This window comes from Phoenix dactylifera, chromosome 18 (genome assembly GCF_009389715.1).
Source record: "Phoenix dactylifera cultivar Barhee BC4 chromosome 18, palm_55x_up_171113_PBpolish2nd_filt_p, whole genome shotgun sequence".
Taxonomy (NCBI): domain Eukaryota; kingdom Viridiplantae; phylum Streptophyta; class Magnoliopsida; order Arecales; family Arecaceae; genus Phoenix; species Phoenix dactylifera.
The window spans coordinates 6,631,849-6,653,980 of NC_052409.1; the positions used below are offsets into that span (position 1 = coordinate 6,631,849).

The 22,132-nt window shown below is 37.8% G+C and overlaps 1 protein-coding gene across 2 annotated transcripts; it reads left to right on the top strand.

Moving 5' to 3' along the window:
• The first annotated feature begins 1,765 nt into the window (after positions 1–1,765).
• LOC103710699 lies at positions 1,766–17,503 on the top strand. Of its 2 annotated transcripts, XM_017843701.3 has the most exons (12): positions 1,768–1,946; positions 2,199–2,487; positions 2,583–2,681; positions 2,773–2,996; positions 7,316–7,488; positions 7,736–7,841; positions 7,997–8,310; positions 11,838–12,230; positions 14,741–14,825; positions 14,912–15,837; positions 16,066–16,435; positions 16,893–17,503. In XM_017843701.3, exons 2-12 carry the CDS (start codon positions 2,420–2,422, stop codon positions 17,051–17,053), a joined length of 2,919 nt encoding a protein of 972 aa, XP_017699190.3. In that variant the 5' UTR covers positions 1,768–1,946; positions 2,199–2,419; the 3' UTR covers positions 17,054–17,503. The 2 variants fall into 2 exon arrangements, with proteins under 2 accessions (XP_038971470.1, XP_017699190.3); XM_039115542.1 differs by having other exon boundaries at positions 1,766–1,946; positions 14,912–16,435.
• The last annotated feature ends 4,629 nt before the right edge of the window (positions 17,504–22,132 follow it).

Below are 22,132 nucleotides of genomic sequence, written 5' to 3' on the forward strand. Positions count from 1 at the left end.
TGCACCGCATAAGTAGCCACCTAATCGGCAGCTCGGTTTGCCTCCCGGTAGGCATGCACAACCTGAAAGGTGCTATATCCTCCCAATATCTGCTAAATGTTATGAAAGGGCTCGCATCCCCCCTCGACCTCTCCTCTCAGATCCAATATATCACAGTGGTCGAGTCTCTCCCAGGTTGATGCGCTCCGCCCCTAGCTGCCGGCTTGCAAAAGCGAGACCCTCTCAAGCGGCCCAAAGCTACGCCTATATTCTTTGCTAGAGCATATGTGCCGGTTTCCATTCACTTGCTCTAGTATGCATATCTTGATGCTTTGGCTATTTTGTATGTACATCTTTGTGCAACAATCTCATAATCCAAGGGATGCAACCTCTTTGAACACTACTACTATTTAGCTAGCTAATATCTAGCTACATGGGCTATCATCAAGCTATCCTTCTCAAGTCACCTTTTTTTTATTGCTTCTCATGAATATGCTATGAACCATCATGGGAGTTTGGACATATATCAACTACTTTGTGTAAGCCTCTTAGGAATAAGATAAAGGATACCCAAATCGAACATCTTGCATGTAAAAAAACTTATAGTTTGCAAATAAAAATACTTGCCATATGGATATTTCTACCCCTTCCTTCCTTTTATTCTATATACACAACTATTTGTAATTACTAAAATGGTCCTCGAATAGCTATGTTATAGCAAAACCACCATTTAGATATAGAGTTGGTTTTAGAATTTTTTGTATGAATACCTTTTTATAAATTTAAATTTACGTAAATACCCTTTTAAAATTTATATTTATTTTTATATCATCATAAAATACTATTTTTGCACAAATGCCCCTAATATAACGGTTTTTCTAACACTGTTAATAAAAACCATATTTATTTTAATTAAAAATAAAATAAAATTTTGAAATTACTTTTTTGTTCTCCATCACGAACGTCTTATAAATGTTTCTTTTTGCACATCTAAGCATTAAGAATATTTTAGTCATTTTAATTTAAAACGGTTAATTTTTTAATAATATTAGATGGTGTGAGTACAGATGCAAAAATGAGAATAAAAAAAAAGTAGAATAGCAAAACAAGTATTTTACATGAGTATACATGCAAATATTAATTTTGAAAGAGTATTCATATAAAATTCGATATTTAGGAGAATATTCATGCAAAAAAAACTCTTAAATTTAACATCTTTCAAAGCGAAGAAACAATTTGAGATTATGTATCATAAAAAATAGTATTTAGCATGTATGATGCACATATTTAAGCAGGGGATAACATGATCTAAGAAGTAAATGGTCTCTCCTAAAAAAATAAAAATAAAATGAAACCAACTACTCAGTGTGCTATCACCATGTAAGATAAGAAAAAAAAACAGCAAAGAGATGGACTCGCTCTTTCTCCCCCTTAATTACAATGTGAAAAGAAAAGATAATGTTCATAAAAAAATTAAAAGTAAATGGTTCCTAAGTTTCCTATTCTTATAGCAGTATAGATTAATTAGATGGAGAGAGAGAGAGAGAGAGAGAGAGGAAGGTGTCCATGACGCTTTTTTCCAAAGTTCATTACAACATATGCATACGTATTTGTCATAACTAGAAGCAAATTAATTTATTATTTAATAAATGAATAAACGTTTAATGAGATGAAGCTCCCCAAAACGAGGAGGGCACAGCTGTAAATTCGCGGTAAGAAAATGGTCCTCTCTCTCCCTCTCTCTCATGTCAGACGAGACGGAGTCCAGGCGAGTCGAGACCGCGCCCCTCTCTCCTCTTTTCTCCCCGCTCTCACTCTCTCTCTCTCTCTCTCTCTCGCCTTCTCTTTCCCTCTCTTCCCTCATCTTCGATCGGAAGCGGAAATTGGACGATTCGAGCACAAGCCCTTCTCAACCCCGCTTCGTCGATCGCTGTCGCCCTTGGAAACCTTCTCGCCCTCCGACTCAGGTAGCTCCTCTCTTCTCCGCTTGTCTCCCCGAAATCTTTAGGGTTTTGAGACAAGAATCCCTTTTCGTATTTGAACCCTCATTCCAAGAATCCATGCCCTTGTTCTTGGATTCTATGGTATCAGGGGATAAATCTCTAGATTTCCGTGTTGATATCTCTTTGTGAGAGGATTATGTTTGTGTGTGTTGTTTAACAAGTTTCTGATGATTAATTGGTGATTATATTTCGGTGCTATTTGTGGATGGTTTTTAGGTATAGTTTTTGAATAGCGCGCTGTACGGAACTGTGGATTTCACTTCCTAGGCTTTGGCAAGAAGGGGTTGCTTTGTTTGGGTTCTTTTTACTTGGCATTGTTAAATCTCTGGGGTTGAAGGTAGTGGTAGGAAATTGAGCTACTTGGAACTTTGGCACGCATCTAGAAAGTGGTTTTGCCTTTCTGGTTGATAAGTTTTTTGTGCATTTTGTCATTGGGAATGAGTCTGGAGAATGAGGAGCAGTTGGTGCTAGAATCTCTGCCTGAAAGTATATCTGAATGTCGAAAGTAAGTATTTTTGACTTAGATCTTGTTAGCTTGTCTTAATGCACTGATATTGTTTGCTAAACCCTTTGTTTTTGCTTTCTTGCAACGGGACTCAGGCAGTCAAAAATATCCTACACCAAAGATTTTCTTTTGTCGCTCAGTGACTTGGATATTTGCAAGAAGTTGCCCAGTGGGTTTGATGCTTCAATTCTGAGGTATAGTTTGAATGAATCTCTGTTAAGTGCTCGATCGTCAATTGCACTCTGAAATGGTTTGGGCTCAACCCCTGTTGTTATTTGGAAGCAGTGAACTTGAAGATGCTTCTAATAGCATACTTGAGCGGCAAAGAGGTCTAGGAGGCTTACCTTTGCAGGGTTCAAACCACAATGACTATGCCTCATTACCATTAAATAGGTGGGATGGTTCAGATAGTTATTCTCGAGGAAGCTCAGGTAGGTGGGACACCCGTTCCTCTGGTTCGAGTGATAGAGACGGGGACTTTCAGTCAGACCGTGAATTGTTTATGCAAGGTTTGTTGGTTGTGGACATTACTGTTGATCGATGAAGTTTTCCTTCACAAATGTGCTATGAGAATTTTTCTGTTGTGATGCTTGCGTAGTAGTTTTCCAGAAGTATTAAATATCTACATGGATGTTGTAATGTTTTCATTTCTTTCTTTTCAAGTAGATATTCATATTTTTTTTGGTACAAGTAATCAAATAAGTTTAATTAAATAGCTAAATCTAGAACATTTATATGTTTAATGTAACCATTGGTAACTTTGTATGATTGGTTGTCACTCATATTCAAGTATTTCTAGAAAGGATTGTTGTACCACCTCGAACCGCTCGGTTTGGGGCATACTGAGCTGTATCGAGAGTGGACCGGCATGATTCCATCCCTCAGTTCGAGAAATCGGCGAGGGAGGGGGAGTGGGAGAAGGAAAGAGAGGAAAGGAGAGAGGGAGAGGGAGCGGGGGAGAGAGAGGCCGAGAGAAGGGAGAGAGGGGACTTTCGAGCCCCCATCTCCAGCACATAGCACACGAGAATAGGGTGGAGTCCCTATTTCAAAATGAAACAGGGGTTTCTGCCCCTCTTTTCTTTTGATTTTTTTTTTTAAAGTGAAGTCGACACGAAACGAAACAAAGGGCTCCAACCCCATTCTCATGCTTCGGAGGAGATGGGGGCTCAAAAGCCCCCCCCTGGCTCTCATTCTCTTGGCCTCTCTCTCCTCTCTCCGTCCTTCCTCCGCCTCTCTCTCTTTCTCCCTCTCTCCTTCCTCCCTCTCTCTCCCTTCCTCCCTCTCCCTCCCTTCCTCTCGTTTTCTTTCTTTCTTTCTTTCCTTTTTTCTCTCCCTCTCTCTCGCCACCTCTGCTGTATCGGTACATGCTCAAAACAGAACAATATGGTTGCGTACCATACCGCTGGGCAACTGGTATGGGTCTCGGTACCGGCATAGCAAATCTTGATTTCCACCACATTATGGCACTTGTATGTTCATGCTATTGACCATCTTTCATTACTGAAGTTAATTAAAACTATGAGTTTCCATTGTTATTTTAGGAAATGAATGGCGGCTATTGAAAGTTCCAAAAACACATGCTTACATTCATGCGGATAATTATATGTGACGTTTAAAACAATTGAAGGAAATCTTTTAATGATGTTTGGGTAATTTTATAGTTGTCTTATCCTGGAAAAAGCAATTTTCATATTGCTGAATAGCTACTGTTATCCCACTTTTCATACTTTACTTCTTAAACAAACATATTGTCGTTGGGACTGTCATATTGCTTTTCTTTTAGTAACTTTTATTTTGTAGAGCAATGCACTTTTTAGCTTTTTGAAAATGTTGCTATATTTAAGATGTTTATGGATAATTTTGTATTTTTAGGACTTCTCTTTGTGTATCCATGTGAAAAGGAAAAAAAAAATCTTGCTTGGTGAAGCTAACAGTTGATTCCATGTTGAACTGAGTTTTAGATTCTAATGGTATTAGGAATATATTTCTCGGTTGAATAATTATCATCTAGTTACCTATTGCTTGGCAACCTTTGTTTTTCTTCCTATTTCGTACCATGTCTGCTTTTTGCTTCTTATGCCCTTTATGGTTTATCTTGTATCAAGTACCTTTAATCATACCATGAATCTTGGAAAACAATAAATTTTGTTTTGTCATTTTAATTTTTAATTCTTATAATAGTAAGTCTTGAATCTTGTGACTAATAAGTAATTGTGTTATACTATATAACAATATGATTTTAGATGATGTTTATGCAACAACTATGTGTTTTCTGTGTATCCATCAAAGCTCATTTTTCTTGCTCTAATACATCTCTTTGATCAATGCTTTGACACCCTTATAGGCTACTAAGAGTTTGCATCGGAAAAGTCGTAAAAGTTTATAAACCCTGCATTTGAGTCATTGATTCTGGTGCTTTCATCTTTGCAGTGCTAGAGAAAATTTATAAATGAGAGATTGTGGAAGATGAAATTGAAGGATGCTTTTTTGAGTTGAGTTGTTCAATGACTTCATATGTGATGGTGGATAATGATGGAACGCGTAGTGTCATTTCAATGTTTGAATGCAGCTTGGAGACTATTGCAAATATGCAACAAGTACTTTTACTAGCCATTTTAGAAACTAGAGGGTATTAGCTTCTCTTTAATGTGCAGCTAAGAACAATCACTCATGTCTTTCAATCTCTTCTTTTGGAGTTCTCCGCTGCTCGATATACTCTGGATCTTAATGCATGGGTAGTCGAATGAGTGGATTCTTTGGATTATGATGATGAGTTTGTATTGAAACACATGAGGGTGTGTGATTGCTCACAGTTGAAATAGTTACCGAACCAAGTTTCTAGAAAACAATGACTCTTTATAAAAAAATATTCACGAAAGTGATATATGTTTAGTCATCGAGTTAAATTAACTGAGAAATATGCGACATTAAGTTGTTTGGGATTGCCTGAGTGATTGGATTGGATGGATTGACCTGTTTATGTGTTTTTAGGTTATCTTGCTCTCTGTATGTGATTGTAATCACTTCCCAAGTCTTATGCATATGAGTGTTTCGTGTTTTACTCTGGTATACTGATCCAGGGAGCCCACTTATTGTTCATGATGGCATTGTTTAAAATACAAGAGACAGTTGGGAAGAAAAGGAAATAACTTGGATCCGCTAGAAGAACATTGGGGTCCACCAAGTATATAATCATTTAATCAAGAACTCGTCAATATGCTTTTCTCATTCTACATAAATGGACGATATGTATTAAGCCAAAGAAACATGAATTAATTTGGCCTGTATCTAATCAAAAACTTATTCTAAGTTATTCTAACACAGGAAGAAACCAAACCATTCTTAATATGACTCAAAACCCTAGATAAATCGCATGTTTTAATGTCATGCTAGATCAAGTACAAGTTTAAGTGTAGAAAGGGGTAATGTTTGATTATTTTTGAAGGATTTCTATCAAATTTGTTCGTCTAAGGGTCTCAAATGAGGCTTTCAGTAAGGGTTTACATCAATTTGTTAGGATCATGAAATTGAGACTAGTGTTTCTATTTGGCTGTTTGGCATATAATTTGTGTCCTAAAGGAAAATGTATTTCCTAATCTAAAGTGGTCCAACCCTTGTTCAGACTCTTTTCAAGCATCAAAAAATATAAAGGGCTTTTCCACACTTGCACAAGTCTATACTTCATCTAGGTTTTACTATGGGCCCCTTTTTTGCCGAAAGCTTCCTTTACAGGAATTTGGCAGCAATTTTGATTGTTGATGTCAGTTTGAGTGCTGCTTGTAAAACATTTGCATAACTTTGATGAACTGTTCCTTGATCTATATGCTTCACCCAATATAATAGGTTCAGGTTCTGGTTTGGTTGCTCTGCTCTGTTAGAAAAAAAAAACAAGATGATGAAAATGATGAATAAGTAGGGAAAGGAACCTGTTCAGTTTTCAGTCTTAATCTAATCTTAGATTTGGATACATAAACTGCAATTAGGAAAGAAGGATCTGTGGCGAAGCAACTAAAATGTGGGTTATGTTGGCTTCTTAGGTGAAATAAGGTAAGGCAACATGTATAAAGACTTGATGTTCAAATTCTGGGGTGAATTTTGAATTAGTGATCACTTTTTAAAAGAGTGCATGTAAATGATTCTTTGGCTTATAATTTGTACCTTTGATATGAAAGAAATTACTCTACATCAAACTTCTTCACTTTCCCTCTTCTACTAGATTATTTTCATGTCTCGTGGCATTCCATGGGATTGTTCGTTGGTTGCAAGAGCTTAACTTGTGACTATATGGTGGGTCACCCTTCCCACCAGCTGTTCTTGTCGTCAGCCCCCCTATTGGGCTGAAGTAGCTTGGTTATATACTAGCGTCAGATTTTAGTGCTTCTTGTTAGGTTGACAACTGATATAAAATGTCTGGCCAATCTTGTCATTAACCTTTAATGGCTTAGATTGTGCTTCTGGCCAATGAACACATTTTCAGAACGTGGAAGTAAATAATTGATTAGATAAAAAAAAAAGTACAAGATAAAGGGACAAGAGGAAAGAATGTGAATATGATGCATTTTCATATTAAGTCCAGCACATTTATTTATGAATTGTAGAATTATGCAGTCATGCCGAAAACAGTATGAGATTGTAGTAATAGCGCTGTCAAATTATCAGAATATCCATACTGCATGTGTTTTGATGTTTATATTAATTGACATGCATCATACTGCTTTCAGGGCTTTTCATCTGGGTTGCATCATTATTGTGTGGTTGCATGCTCCTCCTTCTTTGTGATGAATTTCAGTGGGTTCTGCCACTTGAGTGATTTGTTTGACTCATACAGATGCTGATAGGCGACCCGGAAACCCATCTCGACGTTTCTGGCAACATCCAGAGCATGATGGACTTTTGGGAAGTGGTGCATTTCCAAGACACTCAGAATCAAAGGCTCGGGGAAGTAATCATTATCAGCTCAATAAGAGTTCTGAACCTTATCAGCCCCCACGACCATATAAGGTTCACCCATTTCATTTTATGAGTTTGAAATCTTTGTTTTAATTTTTATTATTGTTTATCTGTTTTGATTTCTGTTTTGATTTCTTCCTATCAGTCTTTGATCTCTTCCTGTCTGTCTTTGATCCTTACCTTATTGGCCTTTGGTCCTGTCTCAAGGTTGCTTGTAATGCTACAGAAATATAAGTAGTTTGGGTTTAACATATCTGCTAAATCTCTTATAGGCTAATGCTTTGAAATTTGTATCCAGGCTATGCCTTTTCCTCGAAAAGACAGTGATTTCTGTAATGATGAAACATTTGGTTCTGCTGAATGTTCAAGTCAGGAAAGAGCAGAGGAGGAAAGAAAGAGAAGATGTAATTCTTTCAATCTATATACATTACTGTTACCAATTTAACTTCTCATCCTTTTTTTCTTTGGATTTTTTTTTTACTTTCAGACATGAGCCAGTAAAATTAAGTACATGTTTACTTCTTTTTTTAATTTTTTTTTCATTTTATATTTTGTACAGCATCCTTTGAGTTAATGAGGAAGGAGCAACAGAAAGCACTACAAGAGAAGCAAAAGCATTATAATAACAAAGAAAAGCTTGATGCTGATATTATTGCACTATTAGAGAGTTCTGTTGACAAACAAGTCACAATGAATGGAAATGACAAGTCCGATGACTCTTTGACATCTTCCCTTTTCCGGCATGATTCTTCTAAGTCTTCTTTTGTTCCTCAAGCCCCTGCATCTAGGCCACTTGTACCTCCTGGTTTTGCAAATGCACTAGTGGAGAAAAGTCTATCTGTGCAGTCTTCAAGCACTTCCCTTGAATCAGAGGTATTAGAGTTGTACCTTTTGGAGTTACTAAGAATGTTGTTACTAATCAAAAGAGTGCTTTACTTTCTCCTGATAGCAACTAGATGGTCTTAAGCATAATATTTAATCTAGTTTAGAAAAAAGATGTATGAAGTAAGTAGTTATCCATTATTTTTGCTTAATAGTTTTTTGGTTACAGTAATTGTTGTGTATGCCTTGAATATAAGCTTCATTTGACTGGTGCATTATCAAGCTACATGCTATGCTTAGTCTCTATTTGTTAATTTGTGTGGATATATTTGGTTATCAATTTGAATTGTCTGGTCAATATGATCTGCTGAATGCTTTGGAGCTAGAAAATGCCTAAAGTGGGTTGTGGGTTAGAGTTATTTACTCGATGATGTTAACAGCTAGGATTTTGCTGAAAGAGGGCCGGTCAATGTTCAAGGGGGAAAGATCTAACGCAAGAATATAGATATTTTTACAATAGTTTTGATTTCAAATAGCATGACAAATGGAGATGGAAAATTATATACCATGAAAGTGGTAAAATTTGGTGGTTCTCCTAGATTATGGATTTTTCTTTGTTTACCATAAAAGAGTAAGAAAAGAAGATTTGCAAATGAGGTTTCCCACTGAAAAATTCAAATAGTGGATTATCTTCCTCCTCTTTCTCCTCTTCCCACTTACATTGGAATTAAAATGCGCTGATGTTGGAATTAAAATAAAAAATTCAAACTAGAGATTACAAACTGTGGGATGGATAATTGTGTTGCTTTAGCAGTAGGTATTTAGCAAATGGTGATCATCCATGCATAGCTCTGGGGGAATATTATCTATCGAATGACAAGGTTTTCTGTACAAGTACCAGTAACATATTGGTATGTCCGTTATGTTGTGGTACATCACTTGTATTGACACAAAATATGGAGACCCTATTCTTGTGCCTAGTCAAGGTACCCCCAGAGATTGGGATAACAGGATACTGAACAGAATTGGTTGGTTCCACTCGGTATAGGCTGGTTCAGTCCCTGCGCTGTATCGAACTGTACCATATCTGTACTTTCATGGTACCATATGGTACGCCCGGTGCAAGGTGGCACAGATCAGTACAGCGAACCATGAATGAATAGATTTCTTCCCGTGCGACCTTTGAGGTGGAAGATGGTGCTCTTTCTATTGACTCCGAAGAAAGTAGCCCAAATGGGTGTTGTTGGGTATGCTTGCTCTTGATTGTCAAAGGCTAGCCTAGTTACTTGGTGACATGGATAACCCTTCATAGACGGGAAGGAGCAAATCAAGCCTTTATTTTTATTTGTTGAGATTGCCCAGATCATCAAGTCAGATATTACCTAGGTATATGCTGCATAATATTGATGCATTGGCTGAATATGGAAGCAGCATGACAAAAGGGGTCCAATGGGTGGGCCGGATTGGGACAAGTTGGTCGATGAGTGCCTTGGTTGAGGCTAATTCGTTGCCTTTTTAGTCTGTTGTAATGATTAAAATAAAATTTTCAGCATGGGAATGAAACAGCAACTGGCTTCTATCTTCAGGTACACCCCATGAGGCAATTCTGCAAATAAACTCCTTTGTTTATAGAGGATACAATTGCTATCTGGTTAAGCCAAATCCCTGCATTCTTGACCCGTGAAGCAGGATTACGTGATCAAGGAGGGGAAATCTTATGTAAGACTTAGCCAAATCCAGCATATATACTTGGACCTCCCCATGCATTCAAAACCATTTGTAAATGGTAATGCAAAAAGGTTTAAACCCAGTAGCTGACAAATGATGGGTTCAAACCACAATAGCCAACAAATAATCAATGGTATGCACATGCGACCTTTGAGGTGGAAGATGGTGCTCTTTCTATTGACTCCGAAGAAGTAGCCCAAATGGGTGTTGTTGGGTATGCTTGCTCTTGATTGTAAAAGGCTAGCCTAGCTACTTGGTGACATGGATAACCCTTCATAGACGGGAAGGAGCAAATCAAGCCGTTATTTATATTTGTTGAGATTGCCCAGATCATCGATTCGGATATTACCTAGGTATATGCTGCATAATGTTGATGCATTGGCTGAATATGGAAGCAGCATGACAAAAGGGGTCCAGTGGGTGGGTCGGATTGGGACAAGTTGGTCAATGAGTGCCTTGGTTGAGGCTAATTCGTTGCCTTTTTAGGCTGTTGTAATGATTAAAACAAAATTTTCAGCATGGGAATGAAACAGCAACTGGCTTCTATCTTCAGGTACACCCCATGAGGCAATTCTGCAAATAAACTCCTTTGTTTATAGAGGATACAATTGCTATCTGGTTAAGCCAAATCCCTGCATTCTTGACCCGTGAAGCAGGATTACGTGATCAAGGAGGGGAAATCTTATGTAAGACTTAGCCAAATCCTGCATATATACTTGGACCTCCCCATGCATTCAAAACCATTTGTAAATGGTAATGCGAAAAAGTTTAAATCCAGTAGCTGACAAATGATGGGTTCAAACCACAATAGCCAACAAATAATCAATGGTATGCACAGTTATGCATCCGGTCCATGGCTGCCCCACCACCTTCATATGCATCCAATGTTATGGATATTTGGTACTTGGGCTGGCTTGGTCGTGGCTCATCACCATCACAATGATGTGGAACACAGAGTAAATGAGATGCTACATGTGTGGCATGACCAGTATGTGTTTATTGTGGCACTAATAATATATGTACAGCACCTACAATGTGTTGTTAATGTACAAGTCTTTGTGTTCCTTCCATTGTCTTTACCATGAGATTTAAGTTCAGTATTTAAGTTTGGTTGTGTCAATAAGTAGACATAGTTGTATAATGCTAATTTGTATGTTATATTTCCTAAAATTGTACCATGTTCGTCTTAAATAGCAAAAGGTGTAGGTTTCTAGGATGATTTATGTTGCTAGATTTCTATGAGTTAGTTAAAACTTATGTGTACTAATCATATGTATACACTAGTATCAAGAATTTAAAATTTATCTAAGTAAAGCAGCATTTTTTTGTCCTTACTGCAATTTCTTTGATCTACTTCCATGTCCTTTTGTGCCTCAAATCTTGGGACAATACAACACTAGAGGGACTGTGTCAACCTCTGATTGGCACAGATATCACACATGGTACTTTCTCTTATCGAAATGGATGCTTCATTGGTAGTTTGTTTTGTTTCCTTACCTTAAATTTAATAATATGAAAATAAAGGATCAATATTGGTTTTTGCTAGGAGTGCATATTCAGCATTAGCAACTTTAAGCCAGCTGGTGAGTGAACTACATTAGTGGCTCGCTCTTTTCTATTTGAACCTTTTCAAGTAATAATTGGATCTGCCGTTCCTTATAGATGATTAGTTTGAGCTAAATGAATGATACATTGGATAAAATGGCACCTAAAGCTTATTGAAAGGAGAAGAATTCTCTAGTTGGCTTACATTGTTTTGTTTAAACCTATTCTACTGTAAATAGGTGTAGCCCTTTGTTTGTTAGTCAATAGTATTAACCATGCTGCACGTTTTCTCTTTACCTTCTCAGGCTAGAAGTGCTGTTGTGGGGGATAAGATTCCTCTAGATGGCATGTATAAAGATCAAGAGAAAAGAAATCAGTCAGCTGTGTGCATGAATGCCAATGTGCAGAAAAGTGGCTTCATGAACACTTCTGTTTTCTTTGTAAATGAAAGCTCGTCAACAAATGCGGAAGTTGTTAAACCTTCGATTGGTTTTGAAAATGCGGCCACTATGACATCTGGTCTTCAGAAAGTCAGTGAAGTTTGGGAAGATGATAGAGTGAATGATTTTTCCAACGAAAAAGAGGCAAAGTCTGAGATTGTGAATACAGTGGGTCAGGATCATTCTACCTCAATTCTGGAAAAGTTGTTTGGCAGTGCTCTGGCAAAAAATTATGAAAGTTCGCCTACTTATGTTGAGGTATGGTGATGTCTTCTGTTCAGCTCATCTTTGTGATTTTTCCTCCCTAATAGCATAGTACCTAATGTCATGGCTTTACATTCTAATACGTCTCTTTCTAGTCTTTTCCTAACTAATAATTTGGTGAACGTCATTATTGGACATTTTTCAACTATTTTATTTTTAACTATTATTGTCATGTAGATGTTTATATCATGAATATTTCAGCAGAGGATACTCTAGCAAAGCTTCTACTTTTCTGTTTCCTTTTCTATAATCTTGGTTAGCTTCAGTGTTTCTTGAAGATTCATGTTTACTGTGCTTTTATATTGGTTTAACTGTGACCGAGTTGAGTAGCTATTTGGTGGAGGATAATTTTGCTATTATGTTTAGATGGGTCATGGAGGGGGTATGTAATCATGGCTTTTGGTGTAAGAATTTAATTTGGCAAACTAGCTATCTTGCTAGTGAAGGACTAAATGAACTTGTGAATTGTCTGTAGGTGATGCTCTGTAAAATAGAAATACTACCTGTTTTTCCAACTTTTTCATATAATTCTTAGAGTTTCATTAAAAAATCTCTTTTAGGATTTTAGCAGTTAAAAAATGTATGAATAAAAGCAAAATCATCAGATCCCTCACCTGTTAATGATATATAGTTTTGCTTACCTGTCCTATCCCTCCTTATATTTTTCCTCTTGTTTTAGTTTGGGAATGTTAGGTAATCTGCTATTAAGGTGCTGGTTTAACCTGTATTTTGTTATCAAAGATGTTTTGTGCATTAGAATATTCGTAGTTTTTTCAACTTTATATTTATAATTTTCATAATATTTTTTCTCTAAGTATAATTTTTATTATTTCTTAAAACAACTTACTTTTTTCAATGAAGTGTTAGGTGGAAAGCAGCATTTTCGCTCATGATCAATGTTTTTGTCATCCTAGTTTGCCATTAACTAATGTAGTATTCCTTCCTACCCTCTCTCATTTTATTTTTCGATATCCACTCTTTCCTTTTAGTGCATGCAAAAAAGAAGATTTTGATGCATTTGGTTTTTTTCTTTGTTTCTTGTTGCCCGATAAGTGCTTCAGAAAATGGCAGTTGAGTTAAACTTTCATCAAATTGTTCAAAATATTCATAGTTTTCCCCACAAGTTGTTATTATTGAGTTGATAGTCCAACGTCCAATTTGTTCTTATCCTGCATAGAACTCAGGGCCTGTTTGGTAACTTGTATATGAACGTGCTGCGGTTGCAATTATTGCAGCCAACCTAAATCCACTTTGGTTCGGTGTAACTTGATTTACATATTTGGGCAAATGTAGCATTTTGACCAATGGCCAAAATGACCTTAGGTTGAACTGCAGTCATTGGGCAAGTGCTAGTTGTCATATCAAAGCAATAATAATTAGTTCATTATAGTATTATAATATCTCAAATATATATTTTTATAAAAATGATCATGTAGCCGACCCAACTAGTTTGGGATTAAGGCTTGGTTGTGTTGAGTTGAGTAGAACATATTATAAAAATTATCATTGTATAGTAAAAAATGACATGTATATTATTAATAATGTAGAATGCTTATTGTGTTCGGATTTGTACTTTAAATATATTAATAATATCAATTAATATATCAGTTATTGATATAGGGTACTAATATATTACTATATATTTCTATATTGATGTATTATTGTCTATATAAATGAACCGGCCAGATTCAGAGTCATTTTTCTACATTTAATCAAACAGATTTATTTATTTTCTGCAAGCAGTCCCCATAAAACAAAAGATTTATCTGGTAATAGAAATACTGGAATTACAACCTTATGTAGCTCCATTTACACGGCATTATTGTTTACAGTCTACTACCAAACAGGCACTTAATGTAGGTACATCATCCTTTATCAATTAGTTTTACTTTGTGGACAAAATTTAGTCAAAATTCTAATAGTTTACATACCTCAAGTTTTTTAAAAATTCCTCTGTTTCTAGTTTAGGGATCCAAATATGCTAAGAGTCTCATGTGTGTTCTCACATGCGTAGGGTAAAGTTAGTTCAGAGTGATTTTAGTTATCAAAGTTACATAGAAATGCAATGCACCTGCATGTAATCATCATTTTGCTTTCATGTTTCCTCATATTGGAAATTTGCTATTGTGCATGCATCTGTACTGTAATGATGTATTCAATTCAGAAAAAGTAGAGACCACATTGGAAACTACCTCGCCTAGTAGTTTCTCAGTTTCTCTATAACCTGAAAGCAAATCCATGAAACTGCCAGTGGCTGTTCGCTTGCAGTTACAGTACCTGTTTACCTGCCAGTTGCTTCTCATGACAGTATTGCTTCCAATTTATTCTTTTCTTTTTCCTGTGTTATTAAGAATGTTCTAACTTTGCATGCTAGTCTCATATTGATATTTGATTTATTATTATTTGATACATTCTGTTATTGGAAGAAAGAAAAAATGTATTTATGGTGACATATAGATGAATGATGAGGAGCATCAGTGACTAATCCTCTTGTTGCTTTACAGAATCAGGGTCTCAAAACATATGAGGAAACATGGAGCCCTGTAGTATCTGAATCTTCTAAGTTTGCTCGTTGGTTTCTTGAAGAAGGTAAAGCTATCAAAATATTGAGACCTTGTAAGATCCCTACAGCTTGTTTTTCTCTTGATTTAACACTTAGCAATTTTTTTTTGTAGAAAAAAATTCCGTGGAAGAGTTTTCATCCAGGGACTTGCTCTCTTTAATCGTCAATGAGGAGAAAGTAGGTTTGCAAACACCTGCAATTTCTAATGGCAAAGCTGCAGGGCATATCCCACAAAGCTTAGCTTTTGAAAATAATGAGCTCTTTACATCTCCTGCAACTTCCTCTATAGCTGGGATATCTGAACAGTATAATCAAGGTGCTAGGCCCGATTCAAGTGTTGTTGTGCTTACGTGTGAGGACCTTGAGCAGTCCATCTTGGCTGAGGTTAAAGATAGCAGTTCAACTTTACGGCATTCTGTACAGGGAGCTGGGACTTCGTTAGATGGTAAATCTGAAGATCAGGGAACTAATATGGATGATCATGCATCCCAACATCTTCTTTCTTTGTTGCAGAAGGGAACAAAGAATGATGCGACGGCATCTCCTATGTTAGGTATGGAATCCTATGATAGAATCTCCATCTCAGATGTGAAAACGGATCTCAATCTTGGGGGTGTTGAGAATTCTACTGCAAGCAATTCTGAAAGAGTCCCTGGTTCTGAGAAGGCTCTGATGCTAGAAGCATTATTTGGGGCAAAATCTATGTATGAGCTCCATTCTGTGGAAGCCCCAGTCTCAGTTCATAGAGGTTCAGCTGGAGGGCTTAATGACACCGAGGCTCCTCTGTCACATGGACGACCAATTTCTCATACAGATGTTTTCTTCTCTTCTAGTTCAGGTGAGTATCAATCCAGCAAGACCGTTCGTGAAGAACAAATGGTTACTTTAAACCATATTCAGGAAGCAAGAGGCTACAATATTCTGGGTCCTGGGATAGATCACAGAGACTCTCCTACTGAGGGTTCAAAGCTTGGCAGTGCCGGTGCTGAAGAGGGAGCTCTGGAGATTCACCTGCCAGAAGAGGACGGTTTGATCACAGTGAGTGACTCTTTGGACACTATAACCTCTGACCTTTTGCCCCTTATGAATGCAAATAATACCAAGGAGCTCTTACATGAAAAGACTGTGGAAGAACTCGATGATAAATTGCTTAACAATATTCCCAGAGATGTGGAACATATTCAAACACTTGGTCTCGATGGCCTGCCTCATTTACGCGGCCAGTTTGGCGTTGTTGATTCTGATAACCTTTATCATGATTTACAGGGTAGGCTATCTTTGCAGTTACCTCATCTGATGAATCAGCCAAGGCCTTTATTGCAGCAATTGGGTCAACTCGCTAATAGGAATCATGATCCACAGCATCCTTTTCCTGCTAATGTTATTCCTCATCATGCTTTCAACAATGCTAGTGATCCACGGTTTGATCCTGCTGCTCATCATCTGATGTTACAGCACATGCCACTTCCAGGAAATTTCCCACCACAATACCCATTTCAGGGAATTCCAAGAGGTTTACCGCTATCTCATCCCATCAATCACATGCCAGGTTATTTACCTGAGATGGGCAATGTACATAATTTTCCAATGCCCCACCACCAGCCAAACAATGGTGGCCTTGGAATGGGAATGCCAGGTAAAGTTCATTGCATTTATTGAGATACTGTTTGTTTTCAGCATATTTTTGATTGATCGATTGCATTCAGTCTGGTTTTGGTGGAAGCTTGATTCGGATGCTGGAATTAATCTTTATCTGCATGTTGCTGCTGTTTTTACAGTTGCAAAAGATGGGATAAATCATTTAATGATCCACCATGTGTTGTGGTGGATTCTTTTAGTCGTCACCTTCTAAGCTCTAATCCCTGTAGTTAAGCTTCAACTACAAGAACAGAAATTGCCCGGAATTTGGCTTATGTTCTTCTGAATGCCATGTTTCCATTGTTTAGATGGACAAGTAGAAGTCAGCAACATAACTCTTCCAACAGAACCACTGAATGTTTTTTATCTGTGAACTAAACCAACCTGTTCATTTCCTCTATATTTGTTCCTCATTTTGTGATTTGTTTCTTCCTGTTCTTTGGTGCCATATGCAGGAGCTGTTGCCGGGGTTGGTATGGGTGGTCACCCAGAGGCGCTTGAAAGGCTGATTGAAATGGAAATGAGAGCTAATTCAAAGCAGATCCACCCTGCAGCAGCTGGTCATATTCCAGGTATTTTTGGTCCTGACCTCGACATGAACTTCAGGTATAGATGATTATGGAAGAGCTCCAAGTCATGTTAACCTCAGAGTTTGTGGAACCCCTTGTTTCTAGGGATGCGGGGTGAATTTATTTACCCTCTAATGCTGGTGTAATCTGTAGTGTAGGATATAATTTCAAATAGCTTCTGGATGAGGTCTGGGTTTGTTCTCATTTCCCATTCCCAAAACAAATATCAAAATGAAAAATCAAGAGTTAGCGTGAAAGAAGGATAGGAGGGATATGGTGGTGACGCATCTGAGACGAAGTCCCCATGTATATATCAATCAAGAGTTTTTCAGTGTTGATAGCTTATTAGAATGCAGATCTAAAAGCTGGTCTCAGCATATATACTTGCTTAGTATGACGGGCAAAGGCCTTTTTAAATGTTTGTGAGAAGAAACAGCTGGGTTTGTACGAACATTGATGCTATGCTAAAACCCTTTTGGAAATCTGGTCTCTGTTAATTTTGCATTTCATGTTTCTGAGCTGACGAGTTCTTTAATCTGGCCATTTTTCTTTGGGACGTGTTCTAAATAGAATATCAAATTTTGATGGATCAAGTCCCTTAGAGACTGGATTAAGCTTCCAGGTACTGGTTCATTCTTGTTCTTAACTGGAATTCAAATTGATGGGAATCAGCATTTATGGTCGGATGCCTTCATGAAGGTTCGGTCCATGGCTGGGATGCCTATGCTGCTGCATTTTGATCACTGGAATTCATTTATCAAAACATCCTTGGGATCAAAATTTAACCACAAGATGTAGGATTCTTTATCAAAATTTAGGGTGTGCTCCGAAAGAGGTTTTCTTCATCGGATGAGATAATTGTTAATTGTTATCTTTGTACTTGGGGGTGATACATTTGCTGTCTGTGTTGTCCTTGAGATTTCAGAACGGCACCTATCAGCAATTGTATGACTTTGCTTGCACCTCACAAGACTGCAGGTGATGCATCTAACAAAGCAATAAAAAGCAAGTCTAGTGCCTGTAGAGAAACTTTGTGCTTATTTCACAATTCACACCATACGTGACTGCAGATGATGCATCTAACAAAGCAATAAAAAGCAAGCCTAGTGCCTGTACAAAAACTTTGTGCTTATTTCACAATTCACCTCATACGTGACTGCAGGTGATGCATCCAACAAAGCAATAAAAAGCAAGTCTAGTGCCTGTACAGAAACTTTGTGCTTTTTGAAACAAGAAAGCATCTTAGCAAAGGTCACAGGCCCCATAATCTCAATATTTTTGCAGGATTTTGCAAATCACCTTCCTGACCCTGTTTGTATGCTAGTTTCTGGCATCAATGAGATATCGAAGAAGCAGGGTGGCTAGAAGTTGGTCGGGCTTGAAGTTGCCGACTCTGTCATTCTAAAATATTTCTGATGTGGAAACTCTTCTCTTTCTCTGCTTGCTTCATTCATCGGTATGCATGATATCAAGAAGACAAGGAAAGCTGAATCCGATTTCAGCCAGCAGGCCACTCGTTCTTCATCTCTTCTCAAACACTTTCCTTGGGGGGTATTGCACCCAGGTGGGATCCAAGCATCCTGGCAGGCGAAGTGCAAATCCTCTGCTAATTACACCTGCATCCGATCTTCTTCAAGTAACAAAATCTGAATTTGTTTAAGGCCCATCAGAATCTGCAATCTTCTCAAAGTTATAAGGGTTTCCACCAGCTGGATTTGTAGAGGAACTGTCACTAGGGAGAGCTTACCTTCTTTAAATCTTAAAGATTGTGAATTGCAGGGTAAAAACTCTCAAATTTCAAAGCTTTGAACTACCTGCGATCTTTACTTGAACTCGCCCACTTTGAGCCAGAGGTGCAACTAGAACAGGGTCAACCTAAATTTGCCCACCCAACTCGCTCATTGGGTACCGTTGGATTGAGATATTATAAATTATGCTTTGACTTGGGTTCAAAAGTTTCAATCAAATCTCAATCAAGGTTTGGTTAGGGTTGACCGTCGGCCCAACTTAAGCCTGACCTTGATCTAATTCAAACCTAACCAGAGCTAACCCAACTTGATATATATAAATAAATAAATAATTATATTTATATTTACATTTATGTTTCATTTAAATTAATTATATTAAATTATGTGTAAGTGTACCATCAAAACCGAGCACCCGACTTAGTGCTTTCCAAGTTGCAACCCTGCTATGAGCTTTATTATAATTTAATATATTTTAAATTTTAACTTTATTATAACTATGATGCTATATTTGAAGTAAAATTTGATTTTATTGTACATGGTCTTTGAATACTATATTTTGCTTTATTTTTTAGTTATATATATATTTGATGAGTGAAAATTCAAGTGGGTTGGTGGGTGGGTATAGATTTATATAAGATACATGGATTGCATAGGGGTTTAGAATTTCCTACATGATTATAAATTCTTGAATTTATTGTAATTATTATTGTTTCTGATTTCTAAACATAATGTTTTGGTTAATTTTTTAGTTATAGATACGATTGATGAGTGAAAATTTAAATAGGTTGGTGGGCAGCCTTGGGTTTATGTAAAATAAATAGGTTGGGTGTTAGTTTATATTTTTCAATCCAATTATAAATAGGTAGGGTTTGTGTTGAGTTTTATCGACTTTCTCATTCGACCCAACCTGAAACTGACCCAACCAATTGCCACACCTATTCATCCATCGACATTCTATAAGATGCATTTAATTACATTAGATAATATAATGATTATACAAACTTAATATTAGATTTCTTTATAGTAATAGGGGCTAATCTCCACCCACTACCCATATTCATCTCTCCCTTCCTAGGTTGCAGCTTGGGCCTCGAGATACATCGAATTAGCTCACGGAGTCGGGACTCCATAGCTCAGGAATTGAAATGAGGGATGCCACTCAAGATCGAACCTGCATCCTTAAACATTTATTGATATACATTAATCAATAGGGGAGAAGAAGCACATATTATAAATAAAGATTTAATGGTCATCGTTATATTTTTGAAATTTTATTAAATTATACAAAATAAATGCTTTAGATATACCTCTAAAACATGCATGTGCACGTACATAGAGGCCAGTAAACACATGTGAGCCCGCAGCCCACACGTGTATGCATGCACACATCCATACCCATGCTTCACTCTTGAAAGCTTATAGTAGAATATATGATGCACCTGATTGAATGATTTGTTCATAAAGGCACTAGTAAAGTGCACACAGCTCGATACGATCTATATGTCTGCTGTGTTGCATTGATACCCATAAGTTATCCTCACATACATGATTACTCAGTGAACCTTTGTTTGGATGAAATTAGGCGCCTTTAGGAGGAAGGTTCAAAAGAAGGGGTATGCATTATATTCCTGGAAAAGGATAAGATGATAGAGAATTTTTTTTTCTTTTTTGAAAGGAGAAAGAGAAGGATTGGAGGGCAAATGTATGTATGTATCTATATATAGAGAGAGAAACTCTTTTCGTATCTAGGATGTTGGAAGCGATCTAGTATCACTAAACTATTTATAACTCAAAAATTATATAATTTAGAGATTCCTAGTCTCTAAATAATATAATTTTCAGCATGCAAGGACTACATTCAAAGGATCGGTTCGTTGATATTTTGGATCAAAAAAAAAAAAGTATATCTCTATAACAATTACAATATTATAAATGATTTATAATTAAATGAAACATGCTATCCATATATTGCGTAATAGATAATGATAGGGGGAAAAATGGATCGTCTAGCCCATAACTAAAAGGTCATCCAGTTTCGGCCTAGTAAACGTCAACGCCAATCGGCTGAATTTTTACTTCGGCCCAGAGTCAGCTCGACTTCGGGACTCCACCAAAAGCTTCACCAACTTCGGATATTTGCCGACTCCCCCGACCAAGCTCGGGATGCCTTCAGATATTTGCCGACTCCTCCGACCAAGCTCGGGGCGTCTTCAGACATTCGTCGACCCGTCCCGACCAAGCTTGGGGCGCCTACCTCAGCAGTACGCCTCGACCTTCGAACTTGGGGCGCCTACCTCAGCAGTACGCCTCGACCTTCGAGCTCGGAGCGCTCCATCGAGCACAGCTCGGAACTCGGAAAGTCGAGCTACTCTCAGCACCGTCAAAGCCGACCTCGCTAAACGCATGATGCGACCTCTCAACGAGTTCGGCCTCGCCAACGACCACACCCATGTGCGCGCCTACGCCCACCTATGTGGCCGTAATTACGACACTACCGTGCAACGTCTCCATAGCCGGCTTTCAACAGTCAGACGACATCTTGACTACTTTGGCCATACCCTGCTGTGATTGTCAACACCCTACCGTTCTCAAGAACAGGTAGTACTATACGCCACCAACCAACCAAAGCTGCGCACCATCCGACTCAGAGCCACGCCCCCTCATGATGAGGGCCGACAATGCCTCTGCCACCTGAGCCTCTACACCAGAACTATAAATAGCTCGGTCAGATAACTTCTAAGGAACCCTCTTTTGGACTGAACCAAATCGATTCCACTCTAACTTGATCGTCGGAAGGCCTTCACCGGAAAACATCGGTGAAGCTTTGTGCAGGTCCGCGGCCATCGTACAGGAGGTACCTCCCGTCTTCTCCTTCCAACCAACGGCAGCTCCCTCGACTCCTCCTGTGTGGTCACCCTCGGGCCAAATTTGAACCACAACAGATAATATGTAAACGAACGATCCATAATTCAGAATTGGATTTCTTCCTTCAATCTCATATCCTATACTCTAGTATAATGTAGATACGGAGATCGGATAATAAGATAGTTTATTAAAAATTCAATCTCATAATCACAATTATTTATCAAAATATAACATCTCATATAAAAATATGGTCAATAAAAATACATAATATATAGTTAGTTTAGTTATGATTTGCAGGGCTGGAAGTTTTATACACCGAAACTTGGATCCCATGCCTTGAAGAAAGCGTTTCCCAGGCAGGCATAAGAACAAAAATTAGAAAAGAAAAAGGAAAAAGAAATGGTCCCCAGTAGTGGTGGGACCATGAGATTGCATCGCCACAAGGTAGCCTCGGGCATCCACATCCACTCCACCACCAGTCCAACAGTCTACATTGAGGACTTATAAACTAAA